This window comes from Gadus morhua, chromosome 12 (genome assembly GCF_902167405.1).
Source record: "Gadus morhua chromosome 12, gadMor3.0, whole genome shotgun sequence".
Classification (NCBI taxonomy): Eukaryota; Metazoa; Chordata; class Actinopteri; order Gadiformes; family Gadidae; genus Gadus; species Gadus morhua.
In genome coordinates this window covers 30052755-30076745 of record NC_044059.1, presented here as the reverse complement: position 1 = coordinate 30076745, position 23991 = coordinate 30052755, and the positions used below count along the sequence as shown (strand labels likewise).

At 47.2% G+C, this 23991-nt stretch overlaps 2 protein-coding genes across 2 annotated transcripts in view; both read left to right on the top strand.

The window, feature by feature from the left end:
• Positions 1–2138: 2138 nt before the first annotated feature.
• Positions 2139–12978, top strand: pde4dip (phosphodiesterase 4D interacting protein; the record flags this gene model as incomplete). Its single annotated transcript, XM_030372305.1, is given in 15 exon segments — positions 2139–2419; positions 2536–2679; positions 4048–4326; positions 4621–4752; positions 5309–5428; positions 5729–5918; positions 6271–6395; positions 7059–7190; positions 7275–7379; positions 7966–8144; positions 8392–8523; positions 9223–9352; positions 10067–10113; positions 10319–10433; positions 10981–12978. Coding segments are annotated over 15 exon segments (2209 nt in total), but the record flags the coding sequence as incomplete, so codon positions are not given.
• Positions 12979–13312: 334 nt separating this feature from the next.
• The window catches only part of LOC115555082 (microtubule-associated serine/threonine-protein kinase 2), a 104432-nt gene continuing 93753 nt past the window's right edge, over positions 13313–23991 (top strand). The window contains exon 1 of the mRNA XM_030371749.1: positions 13313–14303. Coding sequence (XP_030227609.1) covers positions 14130–14303 — 174 coding nt within the window. The 5' untranslated portion in view covers positions 13313–14129. The remainder of the gene's footprint in view (positions 14304–23991) is intronic.

Below are 23991 nucleotides of genomic sequence, written 5' to 3'. Positions count from 1 at the left end.
GTTTCGTCCTCCTTAAAGACCTGCGATCAACACTTGGAGGTTAAATCCCCGTTGCCTGAACCACCCACTGCCACCTCCTCTAGATGTGTGCGTGTGTTAACGTGAGCGGGGTTGGACACGTGGTGGAATGACCCGCAGCTTGGGCTCCCGTCAGGGACCCCCCGCCACCGCCCGTGACCCCAGGCCGCCCTGCCCCCGGGGAAGCCTAATCCGGGCTTTAAGTCTTTTCTCCCGGGTGTCCGGTCATCCTCCCTCCCGGCGCTCCTCGCTCACCCCCTGGTCCCGTCGGGACGTCCTCTGCACTTCTCTCGGACCCGCCGACGCCGGCTCTGGGCTAGCGCAGCCCAGGGTGAGGGGGGGGGAACAGTTTACCGAGGGACCCCCACCCTCACACCCTGCAGAACCGTTAAGAGGTTCCCACCACGGAGGCGGTGTCGGCCCTCGAGGTCCTCACCGTGCTGCCTCAGGGGCCCGCCCCAGGACGGGGCCCCCGGGGGCCCGGGGAAGTAGCGGGGACGGAGGGGGGGCGGGGGGGCCGGCCCTGGGGGCCCGGTAGCCCAGCAGGGCGGGGGCGGGCAGCGGGCGGCCCAGACGGCGCCCCGGAGACACATGGCTCCCCTCTGGAAGTCCATGCTGTCCCAGAGCAGCCCGCTGTACCGGGCCTCGCTGTACTCCTTCTCCCTGTGGGAGTGGAGGGCCCAGGAGAGGGAGCTGGCCCTGCTGAAGAGGCACTCGGACAGGGAGAGGACGAGCGCACTCACACAGCTGGACAAGTAAGAGAGCGGCGCTATGGCACGGAGCTCTGTGATAGGACGAGGAGGAGGGTGATGGGGGTGGGAGCACTGCTGTTGATTGCTGTGTAATACACTAGCTTTTCAACAAACAGCGGGGTAAATATTGTCCCTCTGAGCATTGTCATATAGTTATATAGTATTTAATGACAATTATTATGTAATGTAGAGCGATTAAGAGGCTCTGTGAGGGTGAACCCGACTCTTGGTGTTAATAGGACAGATGACATATACGTTAAAGTGTGTATGGTTCTGGGGTGTGTGTGTGTGTATGTGTGTGTTTGTTGTCCTAACCTCCACCCCATAATATCCTTGTGCCAGCGCTTCAGTGTTCATTACATCAGCTGTCGGGGACAGTGTGCAGGGGCAGCTTCATCTGGGGCACTATACAGTTGGCTGCTTTTTTCCGAACTTGTGCGTGTGTCTGATCTCTCTGTGTGGGATAATGACATAAGTGCCTCGTTCGGAAGCATTTCAATATTATTTTGCTTTGTTTTTATTCAATTCACGTGATAAAACATGCCATTTTGCATTGTGGAAATTTGCGAATTAGTTTTGCGAATTTGCAAATTAATATTTCCCTTGAAACAAGATCTTACTGATAGAATATATAGTGGAATAAATAATGCATTGTGCACTGCTAATTAGTGTCCTTTAGGTGGATATATTTTCTTGACAAATTTGACAACATATTGTGTCATGTATTATTTTTTTAACTTATATAACAGTTCATCTAATATTTAGTCACACTAGTTGGGACCACTATTGAGGCAAATTATTAGGCAGAATAACTATCTATATGTGTGTGTGTGTGTGTGTGTGTGTGTGTGTGTGTGTGTGTGTGTGTGTGTGTGTGTGTGTGTGTGTGTGTGTGTGTGTGTGTGTGTGTGTGTGTGTAATAGTGTCTGTGCGTGCATGTGCGTGGCTGCGCAAGTGTGTGTGTGTGTGTGTGTGTGTGTGTGTGTGTTTGTCTGTGTGTGTGTGTGTGCGGTGTGTGTGTGTGTGTGTGTGTGTGTGTGTGTGTGTGTATGTGTTTGTGCGGTTGTGTGTGTGTGTGTGTCTGTGTGTGTGTGTGTGTGTGTGTGTGTGTGTGTGTGTGTGTGTGATAGTGTCTGTGCGTGCATGTGCGTGGCTGCGCAAGTGTGTGTGTGTGTGTGTGTGTGTGTGTGTGTTTGTCTGTGTGTGTGTTTGTGTGGTGTGTGTGCGGTGTGTGTGTGTGTGTGTGTGTGTGTGTGTGTGTGTGTGTGTGTGTGTGTGTGTGTGTGTGTGCGTGTGTGTGTGTGTGTGTGTGCGTGCGTGTGTGTGTGTGTGTGTGTGCTCCGTGTCTGACTCTGTCTCTCGGTCCAGGCTCAGTAAGGAGCTCCAGCAGAAGGACAAGGTCATCGAGTCTCTGCGGGCCAAGCTGGACCAGCAGCAGTCCCATCACTACGGCAACCAGCGCTCTGACACGCCCTGCAGCAGCCACGCCCTCTCCGACACCACCACCGGGTCCGACCAATCGGATCGCATCTCCTATGTGTCCGATGAGCGGGGCTCCACCAATGAGGACCTGGAGCTCAGCTCGGAGATGGACGCGGCCAGTGAGTTCGGTCCGGAGGGGCGGGGGGCCTCGGCCAGATCCAGCACAGGTACGTTCACTCACGGTCCTCTTATGATGAATGACATCCCTTCCATCAATCAGAAGTAGCCCTGCTCTGATTGGTCCTCGAGTCGCTCAGTGACTCTGTGTGTCCTCCGTTCCCAGGATGCCCGTCCCGGTCGGAGGCCATGTCCCACCATCCGTCTGCCCCCCCGTCCCACGCGTCCTCTCACAGAGCGTTTTCCTCCCTCAGCTCTCCCAGCATGCACTGGGCTCTGCACAAGGCTGCCAGCTCCCACAGCCAGACAGGTGAGAGGCGTCAGGTCACCTGGGCAGCGTGCCTTCAGACTCGGGGTACAGAGGTTGTGGCGTGTGTGGGAGGGTTCATCCTCATGGTTCCTCCCTACTCTTCCTCACGCTCCACCTGCTCCTCATCCTTTCTATTCTTCCTCTTCCCTGCTTCCTGTACCTCCTCTCTCTCCGTCCGTAGTTCCCGGACTGCCTCCTCTTCCTCAGTCTTCGTCCGCGCCCCCCTCTGCTGGGGCGACCCGCGCCTTCACCTCTAGCGTCCCCCCCCCCCCCTCCCTCCTCCGGCCCCCGCCGACCCCCGCCCTCTGACCCCCACTCCCATACCCTGCGCCCCCGTTTCCGAGGCCAGCGGGGGGTGGGGTTCTCCCTGGCGGAGGTGCAACAGGAGCTGCACACGCTGCAGCGGCAGCTGAGACACAGTGAGAGAGCGGGCACACGGCCGCCGTGGCCCATGTGTGTGTGTGCGTGTGCATGTGTTTCTGACCACGTGTGTGCGTGCATTGGTTCAAGCACGCACACAATAATATAATGCAATTAAAAACTAACATGAATGTCTTTTATAAATAATGACTTAACCTTTGACCTTAATGGTGTCGATCAAATAGGTGGATTGTATCCCTGAACTCAAGTCTGAGAACACAGATTTGGTATCTGTGGGATATTTGTGGCCTGGAATGTTATGAAATAATAATAATAATAATAATGTGGCACATAGTCGTGCTATGGCCATCTGCAGGATACTAGACAGAAAGGCTGGTGGATAGAGTCTGATGTCACATGAGGGCAGCTGACACAGGATGAGAGCTTACTTCTCCCCTGATGCTTAAGGTTGGAAGCAATGATAGCTGCGTCCTACAATATTGCGAGCCTGGCCTAATGATTTTATCATAAAAATTCATAGCTGTTTAAACATCGGGGAGATGCATATGTTGTGCTTTAAATGTATATCTCTGCCATATTTGGCGTTGTTGCTATGAATTTAAGACCATATAGTCCAACAGTCACCTGGTACATGTGTGCCAAGTTTGCAGCTTTTTCCACCTCCGGAGACTCAGTTCCTCTGCAAAGTAGTTATAGTGTTATTTTTTCTCCTGTCATTCACAAACAGCCTCACTCTCCTCTTGGATGACACACTGTTCCTGACTTAGCTCTCGTCAATCCAAGCGTTACCTGGGTTGACTGTCTCTCAATCGAGTCAAACCCTGGAAAACTTCAAAATCTCTTATCCATCTATTTTCCTCCTCCATGTTCCCTCTTACTAACCTTTCCTTGTTTTCATTCTCTCTGAATCTGCCGTCTGACTAACAGCCCCCACTGACAGTATGCTCCAACATACATCACAGTACTGTGTTCCTGGTCCTCCTGCAGGCTCCTCCTACGCCCCCCCCCTGGCTCTCCAGAGGACCCCTCTGCTGGGGCCCCCCCTCGACCCCTCCGGCTTCCCGCCCCTCTGTTACCACGGCCTGCTGCCCGCGCCGCTGGGCGGCCCCGCCCACCTGGCGGCCGGCCCCGGCGCCATGCCGGCGGAGGCCAGCCTGCTGGAGGGCAGTGCATTGTGGGACATGAGCTACGGCGGCCTCGCCATGAGGGCGGCGCCGGACCTGTCGTCGGGGTCGTCCGGCTACCAATCAGGCACCAGCCACACAGGTAGAGGTCAGAGGTCACTCGCTGCGGTCAAATTGGCGACACCTGCATGAACGTTTCTGAAGCCAAACGTACCTAAAGGTTTCTGGAGCCAGTGTCGCTGTGTGTGTGCTGAGCTGAGTGTCGCTGTGTGTGTGCTGAGCTGAGTGTCGCTGTGTGTGTGCTGAGCTGAGTGTCGCTGTGTGTGTGCTGAGCTGAGTGTCGCTGTGTGTGTGCTGAGCTGAGTGTCGCTGTGTTTGTGCTGAGCTGAGTGTCGCTGTGTGTGTGCTGAGCTGAGTGTCGCTGTGTGTGCTGCAGGCTCAGAGCTGATGAAGGAGCATCTGAGGGAGATCCGCAGCCTGAGGCAGCGTCTGGAGGACTCCATCCAGACCAACGACCGCCTCCGGCAGCAGCTGGAGGAGAGGCTGGCCCTCGCCGCCAGAGAGAAGGGTAACACACACGCACGCACGCACACACACACACACACACATACACACACACACACACACACACACACACACACACACACACACACACACACACACACACACACACACACACACACACACACCTTGACTTCGTACTCTTGGGCCTTGATTGTACCACAGCCTCCTTTACACTCCAGCTATGACCATCATCCTTATTCACTCCATCCCCTTGTTTTACTTAACTATTGTACTATTGGTACTGGTGGAACTATTGTACCCCCACCTCTCTCTCTGGTTCACTCATCAACCTCTGTATCCTCATCTCCTCTTCCTCCTCCTCACTCCTCTCCCTCTCTGCTCCTCCTCACCCTTCTCTCTCTCTGCTCCTCCTCACTCCTCCTCACCCTTCTCTCTCTCTGCTCCTCCTCACTCCTCCTCACCCTTCTCTCTCTCTGCTCCTCCTCACTCCTCCTCACCCTTCTCTCTCTCTGCTCCTCCTCACTCCTCCTCACCCTTCTCTCTCTCTGCTCCTCCTCACTCCTCCTCACCCTTCTCTCTCTCTCCTCCTCCTCTCCCAGGCGCTCCTACCAACATCTACATCCAGGGACTGGACTCCCTGGGTCAGCTCTCTGGGGAGCTGCGGCAGCTGAAGGAGGAGAACCTGGGCCTGCAGGGCCGGCTGCAGCAGGCCAGCCGAGGTAGGGCTCCGACCGCACGCAGCGGAGAGAGAGCTGCTCTCACAGGTTATTGGTAGAAAGATATAGCCGGGTGCAATGTCTGGTGAGCCATGTGTTGGACATGGCCTGTTCCATCCTGGCAGAAATGGACTTGAAATAAATGCACATTTCATTAGTATTTATATTTATTTATTGATAATTAAGTTCCTCAGAGCCCAGAGCCATCATGTTTTAGTTCTTACGGTGTCCTTCCCAAGGTTGGCCTTGTTCTGTATCCAAACCATTGAGTGCTCACACTAACGGAGGGCCTCTGGGGTTAAGATGGCGGCCTGGAGGCGGAGCGTCTGCAGGAGGCTGCCCTATTGGCCAAGGCCAGAGTCAAGGAGGCGGAGCTAGAGGCGGAGCGCTTGGCGGAGCAGAATAGGAAGCTGCAGATGGATGCCCAAAGCACCAGCCTGGAGGTCGGCCAGCTGAAACAGGACAAGCAGACCAGCATAGAGGCCATCAACAGGTACAGGGAGCGCTGCAGACATTGGCAGAGGATGATGCATTGTATTCTGTGTTTGCATATTGGCTTAGGCACTAGTTGTCTTAATGAATCCATTAGCAACAAAACATATGTAATTTCCTGTGTGTTTGTTTGTGTGTGTGTGTGTGTGTGTGTGTGTGTGTGTGTGTGTGTGTGTGTGTGTGTGTGTGTGTGTGTGTGTGTGTGTGTGTGTGTGTGTGTGTGGGTGTGCGTGTGTATCCGTGTGTGTGTGTGTGTGTGTGTGTGTGAGTGTGTGTGTGTGTGTGTGTGTCTGTGTGTGTGTGTGTGTGTGTGTGTGTGTGTGTGTGTGTGTTGTGTGTGTGTGTGTGTCCAGGCTGCAGCATGAGGTGTGTGTTCTCCAGCAGCAGCTGAGCGTGGACCGGGCTCTGGTCTGCTGCCTGCAGGGTGAGCTCCAGGTGTACCAGCGAGGGGGGGGAGCCCCCCGGACCCCCCACCCAGGTGAGACCTCCAGCAGGTTCAGTTGTTCTCATGACTTCCACTCCGGCTACGACTCACTCTCTCTCTCTCTCTCTCTCTCTCTCTCTCTCTCTCTCTCTCTCTCTCTCTCTCTCTCTCTCTCTTTGTCTCTCTCTTTGTCTCTCTCTCTCTCTCTCTCTCTCTCTCTCTCTATGTCTCTCTCTCTCTCTCTCTCTCTCTCTCTCTCCCTCTCTCTCCCCTCTCTCTCTCTCTCTCTCTCTCTCTCTCTCTCTCTCTCTCTCTCTCTCTCTCTCTCTCTATGTCTCTCTCTCTCTCTCTCTCTCTCTCTCTCTCTCTCTCTCTCTCTCTCTCTCTCTCTCTCTCTCTCTCTCTTCTCTCTCTCTCTCTCTCTCTCTATGTCTCTCTCTCTCTCTCTCTCTCTCTCTCTCTCTCTCTCTCTCTCTCTCTCTATGTCTCTCTCTCTCTCTCTCTCTCTCTCTCTCTCTCTCTCTCTCTCTCTCTCTCTCTCTCTCTCTCCCCTTCTCTCTGCCTCTTTCCCCAACCTCTTTAACAAACAAGAATACAAAGTCATATATATCAAACAATGCAATACAACTAAATGCTGTATGATGATTGCATCCCAATCAGTCCAGTATATCTTTGCAGGATTAAAACCCCTTTTTCTTTCAAATGTGTGTTTCTTAGTGGGTCAAGCTGTTTCCCAGTCTGGAGACTGCTCCATGACCTATGACGCCAAAGAACTGCACATTCATCTGCCGCCTCACCTCGCTGAACAGGCTGACCCTCCACCCCATGCCCGGAGACAACTGTTCAATGGTTTGTAGTTGTTCCCAGCGGTCCACACTGCAGTTGGTCCACAGGGGGTAGGGCCGTCTGACCTGTGTGTCCCTGTGCTCTCAGCAGAGGGGGTTCTCTCTCCTCCTGTGAAGGACACATGCTTCTTCAGTCCTTCCTCCTCGGGCTCCTCACCTGCCAAGGCACCGACTGAAGGTCCTGCTGACAGTGGTGAGTGTACTCATGTACTCCTCATAGAACCATTGTCTTTATTGTCTCCTCATGTTGTTGTGTCATTACTGTATACGGGCCTATAAAGTGTTCTCCCCTTCTCTCAATGCCTCCATCTTCGCTCTCTCTCTTCTCTCCTCTCTCCCCTCCCCTCTCCTCCCTCCCCTCTCTCCTCTCCCTCCCCTCTTCTCTCTCTCCCCTCCCCCCCTCCCCTCTCCCCTCTCCCCTCTCTCTCCCCCTCTCCTGTCTCCTCTCCCTCCCCCCCTCCCCTCCCCTCCCTCCCCCCCCTCCCCCTCTCCCTCCCCTCCCCCTCTCTCCTCTCTCCCCTCTCCCCTATCACCTCTTTCTCCCCTCTCCTCTCTCCCCTCCCTCCCCCCTCCCCTCTCCCTCCCCCCTTCTCCCCCCTCCTCTCTCCCCTCTCCCCTCTCAACACCCTCTCCTCTCTCCCCTCCCTCCCCTCTCCCCCTCCCCCCCCCCCCCCTCCCCTCCCCTCCTCCCCTCCCCCCCCCTCCTCTCTCCCCTCTCCCCTCTCCACACCCTCCCCTCCCTCCCCCCCCTCCCCTCTCTCCCCTCTCTCCCCCTCCAGGTGTTCTGCAGGGTCAGGCCCCTGACGGTTCCTTCGCCAGCCCCCACGGCCGCCACGTGGTGGGCCATGTGGACGACTTCAAGGCCCTGCAGCAGCAGGTTCTGGAGGGCAGCGCCTTGCTGCGCAGCACGGAGTCCACCCTGGAGGCGTTGAGCCGCCCCGGGCCGCTCAGCGACCGGGTGAGTTCAGCCAGGGGGAACACGCACTTCAGTATAAACTCCAACAACCTTTCCCTAGAATATAAAACACGAGTATAACAATCACATCATTCAAAAAACCATACAAAGTGAAGGAACAAAGTCACCAAAACGTGTTATTCTTTGGTTGGTGAGTATAGCCAAATGAAGACACTATGTCTGTGTTCTTCTGAGTCCCCTGGTCCCTGGGCCGGGTCCTTTAACGCCCTGGACCTCCTCTCCCTCTCAGGCCGTAGATATGGGCTCCGTCAGAGCGCTGCTGGCCAACACCCACACCCTCGGTCAGATCCTCCAGGAGGCCCACTCTCTGCTCAGGATGTTCTGGAGAGCTGCTCTGCCCAGCTCTGACAGCACCAAGCAGGTACAGAGCGCTGTGTGTACCCGCACCATGCTGTCATTGTTCCCTGAAGGGATACCATGTCTACCAATGTCTATACCACAGTAATACAGTAATACACACAGTGTAGGGGTTCAGAGGTACCTTTGAGGACAGAGTTTGTGGGTGTTACTAAACATTTAGCAACATCTGTGAGTTCAGCGCAGCATATGTGCGCTCATTTAAGATTATAACAATAACTCTTCAGTAAAACATTACTGCAAGGCGGCTCTTGAGAAATATATTTGGGACATGACCATGTTATCCATATCATGCAGTACTGTCTTACAACGTGTGTGTGTGTGTGCGTGTACGTGTGCGTGTGTGCTTGTGCGTGTGCGTGTGTGCGTGTGTGTGTGTGTGTGTATGTGTGTGTGCGCGTGTGCATGTGCTCGTGTGCGTGTGCGCGCGTGTGTGCGTGTACGTGTGTGTGAGTGTGCTCGTGTGCGTGTGTGTGTGTGCGTGTGCGTGTGTGCGTGTGTGTGTGTGTGTGTATGTGTGTGTGCGCGTGTGCATGTGCTCGTGTGCGTGTGCGCGTGTGCGTGTGTGCGTGTACGTGTGTGTGCGTGTGCTCGTGTGCGTGTGTGTGTGTGTGTGTGCGTGTTTGCGTGTGTGTGTGCGTCTGTGCGTGTGTGTGTGTGTGTGCGTGTGCTCGTGTGTGTTTGTGTGTGTGCGTCTGTCCAACAGAAGGAGGAGCTGGTGGCGCTCCGGTTGAAGCTCTCGGAGCAGGAGGAGGCTCTCCGGGACGCCAAGGAGCGCCTGAGGAGCAGCAGCCTCAACCAGGACAACATGGAGACCTTCATCGTCAGCCAGCGTGAGTCCCCCGCCAGCCCCCCCTCAGAGCCATACAGCTCCTCTCACCCGCTGACTCTTCGCTTCCCACACCGGGCTTTTCGTCTTTATTTTGTTCTTCTAAATGCTTTGTTCGAGCTGATTGTTGGACTGAAGATTCAAGCGGTGGTCCATTCTGCTGAACAGACAGGCAGCGCACTGAACAGACGGTGCATCGTATCATATCCATATTCAGCTACAGAGACTTGGTGTCCTCCTTCCTGGAGATATATCAGGCCAAGATACACTGTATCTGTAAGGCACTGCATCAAGGTTATTCTCTCAACTCCCTCCACACACATTGTGTGTGTGTGTGTGTGTGTGTGTGTGTGTGTGTGTGTGTGTGTGTGTGTGTCTGCCTCTTATAGATGATTGTCTGTCACTACAATGGCTAATGCATTTCTTCCATTCAGAAGTATGTAAGCGTTCAATTATCTCAAACTCTTTTTTGCTGAGCCATGGTTTTGGCTGCATATACAATAGTTATCTATTTCTCTCTCTCCCTCCTTATTTGTCTCTTTTTCCACTTTTTCCAATTCTTTCTCTTTCATTCGCAATCCAGATAAAACATTAACAGTACATTTGAGTGACGTTAACATGATGGAGTGCCGTCCATGGAGTTGGTCTTTCCATGTCTCTGTTGAGCTAAGGGTCGCAGCTGTCAAAGATGAACCTCTCTTTGTTTATGTGCTTGTAGTGTCAAGAACCAGGGACGTCTTGAAGAAGGCCAAGACTAACCTACAGGTAAGGACTATGATGTTCATTTTCTAGAGGCAGTGTAATTGTTCTTCAAGAAAAGAGAAGAAAATGGTTTTATGGTAATGGCTCTTTATGTTCTGCTAATTCTCTCCTTTGACATTCATCTCCACCCTGTTCACCTGCTTGGGCTCCTCTATCCTCTCCTACCTTCATCCTCCTCTCCCTCCTTCCATCCTGGCCGTCCTCCCAGGACAATGAGCGCAAGATCTGCTCCCTCCGCCTCTCTCCTTCCTCCCAAGCCTCGTTCTCCCCCTCTCTCTGCCCCCCTCCCTCCTGCTCCTCCCCCCACCCCCCTGCGGGGAAAGGTACGGCCCGCTGGCTCCGTGTGTCTCCACAGTTTCTGTCTCTACATGCGAGCACACATAAAAACACAACCTCTTCTTAGAACTTGCATCCAATAAAAAAACATCAGAGGTTTTGTGATGCAGTATATTCAACGTCATAGATTGATGTTTTGCACCTGCAGGGAGCAAAACCTGAAACCTAACTTGAATAGTCACTAAAAATTCTCTCTCTCTCTCTCTCTCTCTCTCTTGCTCTCTCTCTCTCTCTCTCTCTCTCTCTCTCTCTCTCTCTCTCTCTCTCTCTCTCTTTATATATATATATATATATATATATATATATATATATATATATATATATATATATATGTGTGTGTGTCTTTCTTTGCTGCAGTTTTTCTATTTCCTCCCTCTCGTATTATTGCCTGTTCTTGTTCTGAAAAGTGCTACCCACAGAAATAATGACATGGTTTGGCTGAAGAAGATCTCAGCCAAACTCTGTCATCATCTCTGTTCAGAGCAGTGTTCAGAGCCATGTTTAAAACCTGCTGTCTCTGTCTGCTCTACCCAGGTCAAAACTCAGGACGCTTCTGTGAGCTCACTCTCTCTCCTGATTGGGGTGTCCTGAAGGCCCGGCCTCCCACCACACTCCAGCGGGCTGTCTGTTGAGTGGTTCCTGGGGAGGTTGCCTGGGACAGACTCTCCTCCAACATGCTGTTCAGACTGCCTTCCTGGCCGAGGTTTCAATCCTGCAACAAAAACCGTGGTCTGCTTTAGGAACACAACCAGGAATAGGTCCTCACGGATCTCTGAGTTGTCTTGGGGAACAGTGTTTGAGTGATGTGTGTAAAAATCCCTTTTGCTGAGGTGAATGAGTGTGATGTCAGAGGCTGATTTATAACTGTGGATGAATGTCGATCTCCTAAGGGCTGTGTCTTATTTGTGTACAGTGGAGTTGATCGTTAAGGGCTTTTATTAAGGCTCCACAGGTTAAAGGTTGTTCTCTTTTCTTTGAGTTTCTGTCTGATCTCAGCTGGGATTAACATTTTAGAATATTATCCATGTCTTTGAAAATAGAGCTTTGAAAAACCAAAACCAAAGTGCTTCCATTTGAGGTAGTGATTTATAATAATGCTAATGTTTGATAGTGTATATAATAGCTGCATGTGGTTAGATCATCTAACAGGAAAAAGCCATATTGTTTAACAAAACAAATTATAATTTTTTTGCCTAGTATTATGAAAGCTACAGATAAGGTTAAAGCCTGATAATATTTGGATCAAATCAAGGTCATTTACAGAGCTAATTTTTTCAGATAATTTTTATTATTAATTTTTACAAAATGAGAGACCGGGCCAACCTTTCACTCTGCTTATATGCCAAAACATGCATTCATAAACATTTGAACATATTCAATGCAAACTGCTGTTTGCTGTCACTGCGTTTAAAGGATTTGACATAATTATGAAGACAATTAATGGAAAGCAGCAGTTTATTTTAGACTACTAAACAGAAGAGAAAAAGCACCCCGTGTAGATTTGTTTGATAACTTATTTGCCTTTCGTTTGTGAAATTAGAAAAGGGATTTGATATTTTTAAAATGGTCCAAGTGGTACAATGTTTTATTTGATCAACTATTTATGTTAAAAATATAGTTGTGAAAATAGTCCAAACTCAAGTATGACCCTTTTATACATTGATTATTATTATTTTGTAACTTTTGAAAGCCAGTTCAACTTGAATTATTTTTGCATTTTTACATTTAAAGTACATGTCCCTGTTAGCATTTCTGACAATCATTAGATAAAAGACAATCTGAAATATTTTAAAGGACACAGTGTGAGTCCAGTTTGCTTTGGTTAAATATATGTTAAATCGCTTGTTGCTTTTAGCGCATGAATTGTTATATTGCTAATATTCACATAGCATGCATGTTATGGGTTACAGTGCAATAACGTCTCCAGTTGCTGTCTAGCTGCTGAGACACATATTCCAAATGTCTTTGCTCCTCATAAATAAGAAATAACTTGGACAACATTTTCAACCATTATCATGACTTTCTTTCTTAGAGTATTTATTTAATAGAAGTAGGTGGCACAATGTCTAAAGTGATTACAGTTTGTAACCCTTAAAGCACAACCATTAGGCATATTAAACAAATAAATGAACCAAAGTGTTGTCAAATTGGGTGTCTTCAAATGTATATCGTGGGTCATTTACAATAATCCAAAAACCTGTCTGTAATCTGCTTCACTGTGAGCCATTTTAGATGTATGTATGTATGTATGTATGTATGTATGTATGTATGTATGTATGTATGTATGTATGTATGTATGTATGTATGTATGTATGTATGTATGTATGTATGTATGTATGTATGTATGTATGTATGTATGTATGTATGTATGTATGTATGTAAACAAGGGAGTGTAAACTAATGCAAGTTTTTGTGGCTGTAAATCTGGGTCTTTCAATTGTGGCCTACTTTATTTCATGCATGTGATAGCCTATCCTAAAATGTTTTTGGGTAAACATATTTTGCAATAAAACGATGACCCCCTTCTCACTATTTCTCAGTTACTAATATTTTGTTGCATTTATTTTGCATAGACTTATCTTTTGGTCTCAACTTATTGTGTTTCCTAACTTCCAACAGAAGGCGGCAGCACACACCAACATACTAAGATTGAAGGCAAAGAGCTCTTCCCGATCATTGACCTAGGGCACTCATTTACAACTAGAATTTTATAAGTGATTAAATAAAACATAACATTAGACAGGTGGCTGTGGTGTGACTGGGATGAGAAGCTGATTGTGGGTGAACCGAGAGATCAGACTCAGGACGCGGGGCTGTGTGGCGTGCGCTGAGGGGTAGGGGTTCAGGAAGCGGGGCGGACTGTAGTGTGAGCCGCCTGCTGGTTCATTTCTGCACCAGACTCAACTCAGGTCACATCTGAGCCGCCAGCAGACATGAAGGTCCAGCCGAAGGGGACCCAGGCGGCCGGTTGATCTGCACACGTCCATCAGGCAGGTGACGGCGGGTCTGTTTCGCGTGTGTCATGTCGCGGAATGTACACTTTGGAGGTGACACCTTTCAGAGGAGGCAGGTAGCGAGGAGACTAGCCGGCTAGCCGCTAACGGTAACTAGCTAACAACACGGGACGCTAACGCTAACCAGCTAACACGCCGCGGCTTCTGTTCTTAAGCAAGTGACTCCATGGATACCAACACGGTGGGGGTCCACCATGAAGACCTGATCACATGAAGAACTGATCACATGAAGACCTGATCACATGAAGACCTGATCATATGAAGCTCACCTTGGAGCCGCCAGGAGGACCTGAGCACTAGGTCTTTCCCCTCAGGAGGAGGACCTGAACCCGAGGAGGACCTGAGCTGTAGGTCTGTCCCTCTGAGCTCTAGGTCTGTCCCTCTGAGCACTAGGTCTGTCCCTAAGTCTGTTCCTCTGAACCCGGACTAGCGGCTGCTCGTGAGGAGCAGCGGGTGATTGACAGCCTTCAGCCCGCCATCCGGATCAGGCTGCCCGCGGACCAGGAATGGATGACTGGCGGGGAGAACCTTCCAGATTAAACCACTGGTACTGGTCCCGCTGACCAGTTAACCTGTGGTGAGGAGTCAACAAGTCGTGCTGTCAACAAGTTGTGTTTAACAACAAGTTGTGCTATCAACGTGTCCAACGCCCGCGTCCTGCGGCGCGAAATGAAGCAGAGCGAGAATAGGAACAAGAGGAAGCTGAGCAACATGGACCCGCCCGGGGAGAACATAGACAGACCCGGGGAGAACATAGACAGACCCGGGGAGAACATAGACAGACCCGGGGAGAACATGGACCCGCCTGGGGAGACCATGGCCCGACCCGGGGAGAAGGACGCGGTGAGTACTGGTCCACAACCTGGGGTCTTTTACTTTTACGTAATCTAGAAAATGACGTATTTACTGGAAATACCTCCAGTAAATAACTGTAACCTGGCATTTACAGGTAAACCTGACAAGGAATACTTTATTCAACAGGTAATGCTCTTTACAGGATCTAAATCCTGAAACCGATTTTACATTTACAGTTACATTTAGGGTGTTTAGAAGATGCTTTTATCCAAAGCGACATTGTCAGAAGAGAAACAACAATATATCTCTGTCGGGGCAGTAGGGATGTTCAAAGAACCAAGTGCCAAGCACCAACATTCACTAGGTTAACCCATTCCCCGTATGCAACAGAGATAGCTAGGATAAGATGCTACACAACTATAAGTACTATAACTAATGCAACAAACAATGCAAACACCAACAACATGTGTATCATTGAAGTTTGACTAAAGTACAGGACTAGTTAGATCCGTGACAGATCCTGCTAGCTCTTAGTCCCACTTTAACGGATGAAGTCATGCCTCCCTCCCACTCTCCCATCGGGCCCTGATGTCTCCTCCGCCCTGGCCTCTGGGGAACAGTAAAGAGGTGTTATATCCTCTGCTTCGTCAGTTGCCTATTCAATTTATTTCTCCTTATACCTATCCACCATTCCTCTTCTTATTTCACAAAATGACTTGCCCTCAACATAAAGCTGAAATGTAGCTACTGCACAATCCCTGGTGAGGACCTTTTGGAGACTGGAGGGAGGAGTGGACATGATGGTGTTATGGAATGTCCGACAGATGTTTCTTTGCTTGTTGCCACGCAGTTTTATGTGTTTTCAGGGAGAAGGAAGCCTTACGGAAGTGCCCTAGAAAATAAATGGAAACATTTCTCTCACTGTATTTTCTACTTATTGGTTGCTATTTGAATATGTGTGTGTGTGTGTATGTATGTATGTATATATATATATATATATATATATATGGCCATACTTCAACTAGGAACAGACAGTTATATTGCAGCTTAATAGGTCAAATTTGCCAGTTGATGATAAAAGACTTTGGATTTAGCATCCTTCCTATTATTGTATTGTTTCCTAGAGGTTAGTTACGTTTGCCATTAAGTGGCTATTCAAAAAAGCAACATTTGGTTATGCTTGCTGAATGGATTCCTGTAAATGCTGATACCATCTCATGTAGTTGTTGTATGAAGGCTGTGGCTCACTTTATGATTCACAATAGAGTGACCACACCTGTGTGGTCATGCGCTCATGCACTCATGACCTCATCCTAAACTATTAAGTGCCTTAAAGAGCATAAGGTTAATGATTCGATTTTTAACCACTTGCCATAGAGCTAGATTTTTGTTGGAATGCATGATTGGAATTGTTAAATTGATTGAAGGAAAAATGACAAGGAAAATGAGACGATTAACTTTAGTTATTTATAAGCTTGTTTTTCACTCAATACTTAATTTTTTTATATCCATTGGAAGTTAACGACTTGCCATTTTCATTCGAACTCGCCTGCAGTCAAACTTATTAGAGACAAACCAACACTCTTATTCATGGCATGGACTGTCGCCCTTGCACTTTGCTTTCCTTGAGTCTTTAGCTATCTCTTAGGCTAACCATTAACCTCTTTAGATATACGATATTAGCCAATGATTTCCACTCTGCACATTTAAGGGCTATGGAGCTAGTGCTACTGTCGTTGGGTCATTGAGAAACCCGGGCTTCCGTAGCTCCCAGGTACCAGTCTTCCGAACAGCTATGATACTGGCTTGATGGATGGGACCTACATTTCTTATGTCTGACGTGTAATTGGGCCATGGAGAGAGATAGGAGAGTAATGCCCAGGGGTATGGGGATATTAAGTCCTTATTGCTTGGAATGATGGCCTAGATGTACTTGTATGTGGGAGGGGAATTTCATCAAAATGAAATACCATTCGGTTATTAATTTATGAAAAGCTGGCTGACCGGAAAAATCTTGCACTCATGCCCCCATTTTATTTTTAACACAAGTTCCCTCCTGTATTCCAGGAAATGTTTTAGACTTGTTGTATTTTATTTTTCCTTTTAGAATTGAAACAATTCTAAAAAAAAATATATATATATATATATATGTGTGTGTGTGTGTGTGTGTGTGTGTGTGTGTGTGTGTGTGTGTGTGTGTGTGTGTGTGTGTGTGTGTGTGTGTGTGTGTGTGTGTGTGTGTGTGTGTGTGTGTGTTATATTATATTGGCTTGAGATTAGATTGGGAGTAGAAGTGATTGTATCTCATAGAGCCGACCGATAAAGGATTTTTAATGCCGATACCGATATAAATATTTGGTGATTTGAAAATCAGATTTTCCGCTATATCGGCCGATATATATTTAAAAAAGTAATTCCGGATTTCCCTAAATATGGTTATTTGTAGTTATTTATGAGTCCTCACTAAAATAATAAGGTAATGCAGTTCCAAAATAAACTTTATTTTATTGTTTTGTTGTCACAACAGAAAAGTCAAAATCAAAATTTCTTAGTTCTGATAAATACAATTTATAAAAATACAAACTTGAGATGAGAAACTTAAGGTCCTTTGAACAATAAACAAAAAAAGATTTTTTAATTTTTTTTTTTTTTAAATATTAATTAATCGGCCAATGACGATAGTTTGGAAAATGCCCAACATTGGCCGATAATATCGCCCCTCCGATATATCGGTCGGGCTCTAGTATCTTGTGTGGTGCTGTAACTATCTCTTTTATATTGGCCTGGTTTGGAGTCATAGTTAGGATGTAGAGCTCTCACAGAATTCTGTAGCCTGGCTGAAATAGGCTACAGTTTGAAGCTTGAGGTTTTTTTCCTGCCTCTTGAACACGACACACTTAATGAAGAGAATCCATCACTCCCCCCCTGCCCACCATGTAACACCCCCCCTCCCTCACCAGTCATTGTAATCCAATAGTGTGGTTATTTCACACTGTGCTGCCCGCCCCCCCGTCGCAGTGTGGCGACCTCCATCCTCCTGATCTCATCTCTACCCCTCCCTCCTTCTCCCCCATCACTTCCTACTTCAGGTTCACTTTCTCTTGGGTTTCACTGCTTTGTTCTATCTGCCTTCTTGCTTCCCCTCTCATTGTGTCATTGTGTTTGCAGCTTGGCGTCAGCTGGGGCTTGCTTTTCCCCTATGTGCTTTAATAATTGGTGGGGGTGTGTGTGTGAGGGTGGGTCAAGCTTTCATCATCTTTATTGTCTGAGACACTAAGATAGATATTTAAACGCAGTATTTTCTGAGGGAGCATTCATTCAGTTAAGCTATACAACATTAAGCAACAGCTTTGTTATCATGGATGGAGTGTGTGTTCCTCTGTTGTGTTGTATGATGGACATCCTCCTGGGGCATCAGAATCGGTCTATTTATTTGTCTCTCTGTCTATCCCCAGCTCCCCTCGTACCATGCATGTGACTGCAGCCTGTTCTCCCTCTCTGAGGACCACAGCAGAAGCAGTCCTCTGAGCCCCCTCAGGCCGCTGAGCCTGCACTGGGTTCTTCCTCTTAGAACCTTTGAGTGAGAATGTGTTGATTTATTCCTCACTGTAGTCATTTGAAGGCAGAATCGATGCAGCTGCGTTGCTTATCTGCCGCCCGGTGGTTCAGAGGGAGGATGACGTCGGTAGAGAGGTCTGAGGAGCATTGAGGGGCTGGCGGGAATGCTACAAGCAGAAACCTGTACTGCTCCTCTCTGCTTATTCCTAATGTGTGGCGTTGCTGACGTCTTGGTGGTTTCCTTGTTTCAACGCACACACACACGCTGACGGCATCTTGTTGTTACTCTAAATTGAGTTATAGCTCAGTTGAGTCCTTTTTAAACACTGATGGAATATTTAGGTGGAATATCCTAGGTTGGGCTCTGCCAGGAACAATGCCTTATACAGTGATGTCATTGTTTGTATACACAGTCAGTAACCTGACAATACAAGTTTAGTGAGTCACCGGAGTTATGTATTATGTATGTGTGTGTTAATGTCTGAAAGTGAGGCCCCATGGCAGGCCCTCCCAACCCTCAGTTGTATTAACATTTTGGGCTGTGGTCCAGCCTGGGAGCTCACTAATAGCACCACAAAACATCCTGCTTCCTTTAGCTCGTCAGCTAACTCTAGCCAGACAAAACACAGGAGGTCAATGTATGTAGTTTGAAGTCGGTTGAGTAAAAACAAAGGAGTAAACATATCCTGAGTGAGTCCGCCCCAACTCCAGTTTTTATTGTGGACTTAAGAGAATGACTCATTCAATGATCCGGATCCGGATTGATGATCCTGACATGTACGTCAACTTGATCTGTCAAGTACTCTATTGTCTTTTAATTGAGCCAGACAAAACAGATCCCACGCATCAACATGTTTCATCTCATTTTTCCATCAATATGACGAGCAGTCATAAATTGTGTCAGCCTAGCTTGCTCTGTGGCCTCTGGGTTTCTACTTTTACCAGCTCCACTCTCGCCACCCACTCTCCTACAGAAAACGCAGACCAATATTGCCCTCACCCTCTAATTACTTTGATTACTTCTCAAGCAAACCAAACCCAGCTCACCAATCGGCCCATGTGCAACAAAGGAGAGCATAAATGCAACTCTGCTATCGGTTTACTGTTCTGTGAAGGACTTAGTTTCAGGGATACAAGGTTATTTTGGAGTTCAGGATGAATCGGCCTGAAACCAGTCAGTCTTTTGTGTGCCTGTTATTGAGTTATACTTGTTTCATAATCTACAATTGTTTATTTTATGTTGACTACAAGGACAAAAAAATCAACAATGTGGCACATGGTCAAAGTGGAGGGGGACAATGGCTTTAAAGGAATCAACACCATCAGGAACCTGTTCCAGCGTTTACAGCGCTCAGCCTGTATACCGGTTTCTTCTAAAACTAGGCCACCTTCATGGTTGGCTGCCCATGAAATAAGAACGTAATTTAATTTAATCTACATTGTTTTTAATAACTTCATAAAAAGTATGACGCAACCAATGTGCAAGAGCTGATAAAGACGCTCACTAAAGGAATGCATGTGGTTGAGTCTGCTAACATTTATGATTTCTGTGATCCATTGTTTGATGATCTTGTGTATTCACCAGCAGACTACTTCATGTTTGCAGGATATTGAGTTTGACACTCAAGGCAGATCAACAAAAATCTGTGTAAGCACACACGGTTTCCATGTATTCAAGAGGAACATCCAACCTGTTGAACCCTATCTTCCTTAAGAGGTTTATAGGATATTTAAGGAGCTACATGTAGCAGATGTACTGTACTGAATCCTAAAATGACCATCAAGTGCTGAAATACAGGATTCTCCTTCTTCAATGATACAGCCAGCTTGCTCTCCTTCTGAAATTTCCGTTCTGGGTGGAACGTTTGTTTTTGTTTTGGCCTGTGTGTTATGGATCACTATTCTCACAGTACCCCGGGTTGCCAGATATGAAACAAATTGGCAGACAAGACACAGCGCGCTGCAGCCATGGAAGCAAGCAAACAAACTGGTTAAACTAGGATTGTACCGGAATCCACCCAACCTGAAAAAGCCTCTTTCTAAAAGCTCCATGACCAGAGCCCTGCTTAAACAGGGGTACATCTTGGGGTTGCACTTGGAAGATTGCGTAGACCACTGACAGCCAAGAAGGTTTCTTGACTGACGCCAAATGAGCTGTTCTATAATTTGCATTATATATATATTTTCAAACGTATATCTTCGCTGATGAACTTACCTTGTAGGTCTCGTTATCACTTGTCATGTCAAAATAGAAAAACCTGCACTCGTCTCAAAACAATGCGCTTGTCTTTTCTTGCACTAGCGTTTGCTCGGTGTCCTCAACCTGAAACTTGCGTGAGCTCGGCTCTGGGAAGGAGTGAGGGGCAGACACCGCTCGGACAGCTTTGTAAACTCCTAATGCAGTACCCATTTTGACAGTGGGTCCATATTATATACTTTAGGCCTAAAAAATTTTTTTGTTTGGTTCCGGTTTCCGACCGACCCTGTCAATTTATGTGCGACCCAAATTATTTTATGAGTTTTATATAAAAAAAAAAAAAAAATACGTTTTGGTACAGCACCTCTATAATTACGTTTTGGTACAGCACCTCTTCATTCTGTACAAGGATGAGCGAATTTTCTCGTTTTTAAATGAAAACAACCTACCTATCATTCGCTGCCGCTGGAAAAAATAAAATAAAAAAATAAAATAAATTCCCTACCTACCCATGACCTCAACTGACAACCAACAGGAACCAAACTTTTTTTTTTTTTAGGCCTTAGCTTTTAAGGAAAGTGTGGCTGGTTGGCGATTGTGGTTCTTGTTGAAACCTACACCTATCGCAACATGTTTAACTGGAAGTGTTAATATTCCCTTGATCTGCTCTGTCTGAACTGACCTTGTTTTCTGCAAAGGGCCATCAGGACTCATTGGTCTATGAGGTCATTTTATGGGTGGTTGAGTTAACCATTGGCAGCCTAGCTGTTGCCATGGTCTGCTGCATGGGTATCCTAATTGTCCCTCAGCCTGAATGACCGAACGGGAAGGATCCCTGTTGCTGCAGTACTAGGCTCATACTCCTAGTAAGACTCACTCTCTGGTGACCACCATATAGCTATCACTGTACAACAACCTGCTACTTGTATCTCCTCCCTCTTTATTGCTGACTGGTCTATCAGCAACAGCTATACACACTTTATCTTGACTCGATCACTCCATCTGGCATCTTATGACGTTTGTGCTTATGTGGCAGGTGTGTGCATCATGTTGCAATTCCTTCGAGGAATCCTGTAAAACATTGTAAATAAAAAAAATTGTTTATCTGCACAGTATGACCCCAAGGCATACCTGTTGGTCCGGTCTCTTGGACTTTTTGCATTTACGTTTTCTGCATTCAGGCTGTGATACACGCTATGTATACATCTGATGTTTGTATGGTGTGAGACACTTCTGAACAGCCTCTCTTGTGTGACCTCGGCCCTCGTTGGGAAGGCAGCTGATCTGTGGGGTACACACAACCCCCTGTGGTGGCCAACCAACCAAGAGTAAACCACCAGCCGGTTCAAACTGCAGCGGCGGTAGGCTCCTACACTAACCTTATATATTTTGAGCGTTACACAAACCAGCCAAGTCTTGGTGCTGCACACATTTGGAGGAATTAGATTGAAAAAGGAATGAGCGAGTCTGCTCTCGCCCTGCTTATCCCTGATACAGCAGCTTAATACTGACGGCTCATGGTGCCTCAAGTTTAAATTAAATTGATCCTTCTCCCAGTCTGTGATCTAAATGGTCATTTATGCTTATCAATACCATTTGGTAATTGTGTGCTTATATTTCTCTCTCTCTCTCTCTGTCCTCTTTAATTTGATAAATAAGGAGGACCTTAACAACAGGACTGCATTATATTCAAGAGACATTGTTTCTAATCCAGTTTCAATAGAAGGAATGGGAATTATATTTATATGGTCAACAGAAGGACCTGTTTAAAGTTTTCAACAATAACTTTATCCTTGGACCCTTCTATGAATGAAAACAGTGTGCATTGTTAATCCAACGAACACCTTGCCAAACCACACATTTATATTGGCAGCCAGCGGGCCTAATTTCACCTGGGAATATTATAGCATGCCAGGTCGGTGTTATGATGACTTTAAGAATACGTAAGTAATACCTTGCCACAGTCAATTAGGGAGACGGATTCCATTCCAAGGCCCCACGTGCCACAGAAATACCCATAAGTGTTGGCTGTGGCTAACTCAGGCAAGGTAAGGAACTGGGAAGGGATTAACAGGATGTTTCTGATACTGTTGTCTCTGCCTATAGCAATGTGGGAGATCTCAATCTGGGGCTCTTGTCCGTTCTAGGAAGCATCGGTATCACAATAACTAATAGCATCCAGCAAACGGAGAGCCACACAGACGCCTGGAGACCAGGGTGGAAACAGGTGGGGTTGTGGGGAGTAGCGAGGCTCTTTCAGCGTATAACCATGACCTACAGTGCACACATTATGGGGACATTCCGCTTGGAAGCTTTTGCCACATAATGTGCCACTAAAGCATCAAAATGGGCTTTAAGGTCATTTGTTGTTATTTGGTTATGACTCCATGAATTGTGACGTGACAGTTGAGTCCCCCCAAAACACAGGGTCTGATATCCAAAGGGGCACAAATCTAACTTGTACAACAAAGGCTTAAGCCGGTAAGATGATAGGCCATACTGGTCATAAGGCCGCCGCTGCTGCGAGCAATGCAGATGGCCTCACAACAATCCATTTCAATGATATTCTGTTTACGAAAGATTTGTTTGTCAAATCTAGGAAATGGGTGAATGCAGTATATATCTTTATACAATTTCAGTTGAGCAAAATACTAGATACAGTAGCTGAAACCAATTCTTAAGCTTTTAAAGACGATACTTTTAATCCTACTAAATCCAAAGGTTCATTATGTGGTCTACCCAAAGTGTCTAGAATTATGCAAAGTCCCCAAGCCGGCATGTCGGGCCAAACTAACTTTTATGATGCACAGACCTCTGGAGCAGCACAAATCTACAGGAGGCCCCGTCTCCATAGACCTCTGGAGCAGCACAATGCTACAGGCCCTGTCTCCATAGACCTCTGGAGCAGCACAATCAGTGGTGTAGTCTATTTTATTGTAGTGGGTATACTGTGATGATTCCCTCCCAGCCTCGTACAAACCCGTCCCACCAGTACGTGTACGTGTGTGGCACTTATGGGATGTCGCACCACACTCACCAACGCAGGGGTCTACAACCCGCTGACCTATAACGATTATCAACAATCATGGAAAGCTGAGTAGGTTTATCAGTTTTAATAACAGTATGAACAAATAGAAGGCAAAAATGACAAGTTGTCCTTTGTATATCTATAGTAGCAATAGCACATGCTAAACCAGGACAAAATCTACGCAAAATAATTTAATGAACTGTTTACAACCATGGCTATGAGAAGGAGATGACAGGAGACTAATGTTTCACTCTTTCAATTGCTCTAATTTGAGCTCTTACTGTTGTTATCCAACATACCATACAGTAATTGAATTGTGTAAAAGTGTGAAATTACTGCACCTTAAAAATGACCATGAATTAGCTATACTCTCATTTGCATAGTGATTAACATTATGAATTTCAATTGTGTATACCAACTGTATGTTGGCTGACATTTACCTAACTTGTTTTCCCTCCACTCTAACCAAGGATGCCTGTTTTTAAATTCCCTAGCCTGACACCCCCAGTCCGAAAGGCTGGCCAGGGGTTCTCATCTAAAAGTAACAAGGAGATATAAAGTGCGATTAAAACATTGTCTTCTGTTGACTACTTGTTATGTGGTTTACACATTAATATGGGAGGACTGGACACACACACACACACACACACACACACACACACACACACACACACACACACACACACACACACACACACACACACACACGCGCGAGAAGGAGGGGCTCGGCCAGCCAACGTGCAGAGATGCAGGGGCAGCTTCGCGCTTCGTAACAGAGACAGGGCAGAGCGCGAGTGCGCAGGGGGAATTTAATGAATGTGTGAATGTAGGAGATAACTTCCCCTGCTTAAAGTATTTTATTGCAGTTATACCCAACCGATATTTGCGAAAAATAAACACAGAAGTGAAAGATCTGTCACAAGACGATTGATGCGTATCCGTGCATATTTTTA